Genomic DNA, 3211 nt, shown 5'->3' on the forward strand with positions numbered 1-3211 from the left:
GTTTCAGAGTAGCAGCCATGTTAGTCTGTATCCGCAAAAAGAACAGGAGTACTTGTGGCACCTTAGAGACTAACAAATTTATTAGAGCATAAGCTTTCGTGGACTACAGCCCACTTCTGGGCTGTAGTCCATGAAAGCTTATGCTCTAATAAATTTGTTAGTCTCTAAGGTGCCACAAGTACTCCTGTTCTTTTTGATAAGTGGGATTCCCAGGAGCAGCATCTGGGAATTCTGTGTCCCTGGGGGACCTAGTGGGGTTCGGAATCAGGACTCCTGGGTTCTATCCCCAGTTCTGGGAGGGGAGTGTGGTGTGGAGATTAGAGCAGGGGCGTGAAACTCCCGGGTTCTCTCCCCAGGTCTGGAGATTAGAGCAGGGGGGTTGGGAGCCAGGACTCCTGGGTTCTCTCCCCAGGTCTCGAGGTTAGAGCAGGGGGGTTGAGAGCCAGGACTCCTGGGTTCTCTCCCCAGCTCTAGGAGAGAAGTGGAGTCTAGGGGTTCAAGCAGCAGAGCTATGAGGCAGGACTCCTGGGTTCTATTCTTGTCTCTGGAGGAGGACAGGTCTAGTGGTTTGAGTGGCGGGGTTGGGAGCCAGGACTCCTGGGTTCTAGTCAGAGCTGACTGGCATTGAGAAGAACAGACTAAGGGCTTGTCTACACTGGCAACGTTAAAGTTCTGCTGCACCAGCGCTTTAACATGACTTGCGTAGTCTCCCAGCGCTCTAAAAAAACACCTCTACGAGGGGCGTAGCTCCCAGCGCTGATGCACTGTCTACACGGGCACATTCCAGCACTGAAACTTGCAGGGAGGTGTTTTTTCACACCCCTGAGCGAGAAAGTTGAAGCGCCGTAAAGTGCCAGTGTAGACAAACCCTAACACCCTTAGCCTGGGAACACGGCTGTGGCTCACCCCACAGGGCTAGGTATCAAGACACCCAGTGTCACCCACTTCCCCCCGCCCCTGATGACACAGCACCATGAACCAGAGCCGGCTGAGCTCTGGAGGGGTCCTGCCCTCAACCCTGCCACGTTCACTGGCCCGAGGGCCCCGATCCCTGGCACATTCAGCCCTTGGTTGCTTCCTCCGCACGCAACCCAGCAGGACCTCGGGGGAGGCAGATTCGCCCCCACCCTGATGGGCGTGGACCACGGGCCAGCTCAGGAGGGGGATGGGGAAATGCAGGGGCGGTTCAGCCCTGGTCCGGGAGACGCCACCTCCAGCCCCCCATCGCTCCGTGTTAGCAGCTCGCCAGGGACTCCAGCCCCCCCAGTGTTCGCAGTTCCTATGTCCCCCTCGGGGCTGCCACGGGGGAGCACGAATAACATCCCCAGCCCAGCGGTGTTCCGCCCAGCTGCCCTCTCCCAGGGAGCCCCACACACACCGGTCCCTGCGCCGCCAGGAGAAAGCGCCGCCAGCGCTGGAATTCCGCCTGCTCCGAGTTACAAGGGAAGGAGCCGATCCCCAGCTCCGATTACAGGAAACGCTCCGTTCCCAGCCTGTTCTGTGCGGGGCCGAGGGGCGGGGGGATCCCACCGGAGCGCGGGGCTCGGGCTGCAGCGTCGCCCACCCGGCCCCGGGTCCCCACGCGCGCCCTCCCCGTGGGGGGATCCCGCGAACAGGATCGGGCCCGGGAGCGCGAGGAATGCAGGCGGGGGGTTCGGGGGAACCTGAGCGCCGCGGCCGGGGCTCCAAGGAGCGAGCCAGGACCGGACAGGACGGGTAACGGTGCAAACAGCGCCGGAGCCGCGTGCCGAGACCGGCGGAAAGAGGCGGGGTCCCGCCAGGGGGACTAGGAGCAGAGCCCGGAAAGTCAGAGCTGGGCTAGAAGCAAACGCCCCCCCACCCCCCGGCACACACGGGGGCAACAGGGAGTCGTGACCCGCTCCATATCCCCGCCCACGGGGGGCCGTGGATCCCCCACACCCCCCGCCCCGGTGCTAACAGGGGGCCGCAATCCCCCCCATATCCTCCGCCCACAAGGGGCCGCGAACCCTCCACTCCCAGCCGCCCCGGCGCTAACAGGGGGCCGCGATCCCCCCCATATCCCCCGCCCACAGGGGACCGCGAACCCCCCCACTTCCTCCGCCCCAGCGCTAACAGGGGGCCGCGAACGCCCCCCCCCCCGCCCCCAACGACCCTTTGATACAATTTGTTCTTCAACAAGGTGCCAAGACTCCGAAGCCCAGGGGGGAGCGCGGCCCCCGTCCCGGCCCCGGCCCCGCCGCTAGCTCACCTCTGGGGCTCCGGGAGGTAGAAATCCACGGCGAAGCCGAAGAGGCTGCCCGGGGCACCGCGGAACAGCGCCGGCTCGGCCACGTCCAGGTTGAAGGCGCGGGCGGGCGGCAGGGCCAGCAGTAGCAGCAGCAGCCGCGGCGGCAGCAGGGTCCCGGGGGGCGGCATGGCGGAGCCCGGCGCGCTGGCTGCCCCGCTCCCGACGCGCAGGCAGGACCTTGCGGGAGCAGGGCTCCGAGACCCCTCCTGGAAGCGCCCGCAGGGTGTTTCCACCCCCCCAAAGGGAGGAGTCACCAGCCGCGGCTGCGCCCACCCCCTGCCTGCGGGGTGGATCTCGCGGAGCAAAGATGGGGCGGTTTTGGAGAACACGACACCGCTGGCATGGGCCGGGCCGGGGGCAAGCCCGGGACCCCAGCGATGGGCCGGGAAGGGTCAGAGCTGCGGGCCCGGCTTTGGGCTCTTGAGTTCAACAATAGGGGGCTTCTATGCGAGTGCAAGTAACAAAAGGGGGAACTCACACTTGTGGGGAGCAGCAGCCCCTCCCAAGTGAGCAAAAACCTGATCCCCGCGCCCCTAGGAAGTATGTCTGGGGGTGGTTCTGCAGCTAGCTGGGCCCCTCACAGGGCTGCTCCCTGGAAAGGTCCTTTGCAGAAGGCAGGAAAAGGCTGGCAGGAGGCAGAGAGGAGGAAAAGCCCTTTGACTCTATCCCTGATGGCTCCCCTGGGGTCATTATCCTATGGTACAAACAGGGAAACTGAGGCCCTGAGCGGGGCTCGATTCTCGGCTTTGCTGCAGCCTCCCTGGGACCTGAGGCAGAGCTCTGGGTAGCTCAAAGGCTGGCCTCTGTCCTCAGCAGAAGTGGGTCCAACAAAAGCTGTTACATGCCCCACCCTGTCTCTCATCCTGGGACCAGCCCGCTACAGCAACACTGCAAACAACAGCCTCCTGTGTGCGTTGGGCGGGCCACTGCATTTCTCTGGGC

At 64.1% G+C, this 3211-nt stretch overlaps 1 protein-coding gene across 2 annotated transcripts in view; it reads right to left on the bottom strand.

Annotated features, from left to right (window-relative positions):
* Nucleotides 1-2505, bottom strand: part of ITGA5 (integrin subunit alpha 5) — a 63181-nt gene extending 60676 nt beyond the window's left edge. For both annotated transcript variants that reach the window (XM_034792090.1, XM_034792089.1), the window contains exon 1: nucleotides 2231-2505. In XM_034792090.1, coding sequence (XP_034647981.1) covers nucleotides 2231-2397 — 167 coding nt within the window. In that variant the 5' untranslated portion in view covers nucleotides 2398-2505. The remainder of the gene's footprint in view (nucleotides 1-2230) is intronic.
* Nucleotides 2506-3211: the final 706 nt, after the last annotated feature.

Source organism: Trachemys scripta, chromosome 16 (assembly GCF_013100865.1).
Source record: "Trachemys scripta elegans isolate TJP31775 chromosome 16, CAS_Tse_1.0, whole genome shotgun sequence".
In the NCBI taxonomy this organism is placed as follows: domain Eukaryota; kingdom Metazoa; phylum Chordata; order Testudines; family Emydidae; genus Trachemys; species Trachemys scripta.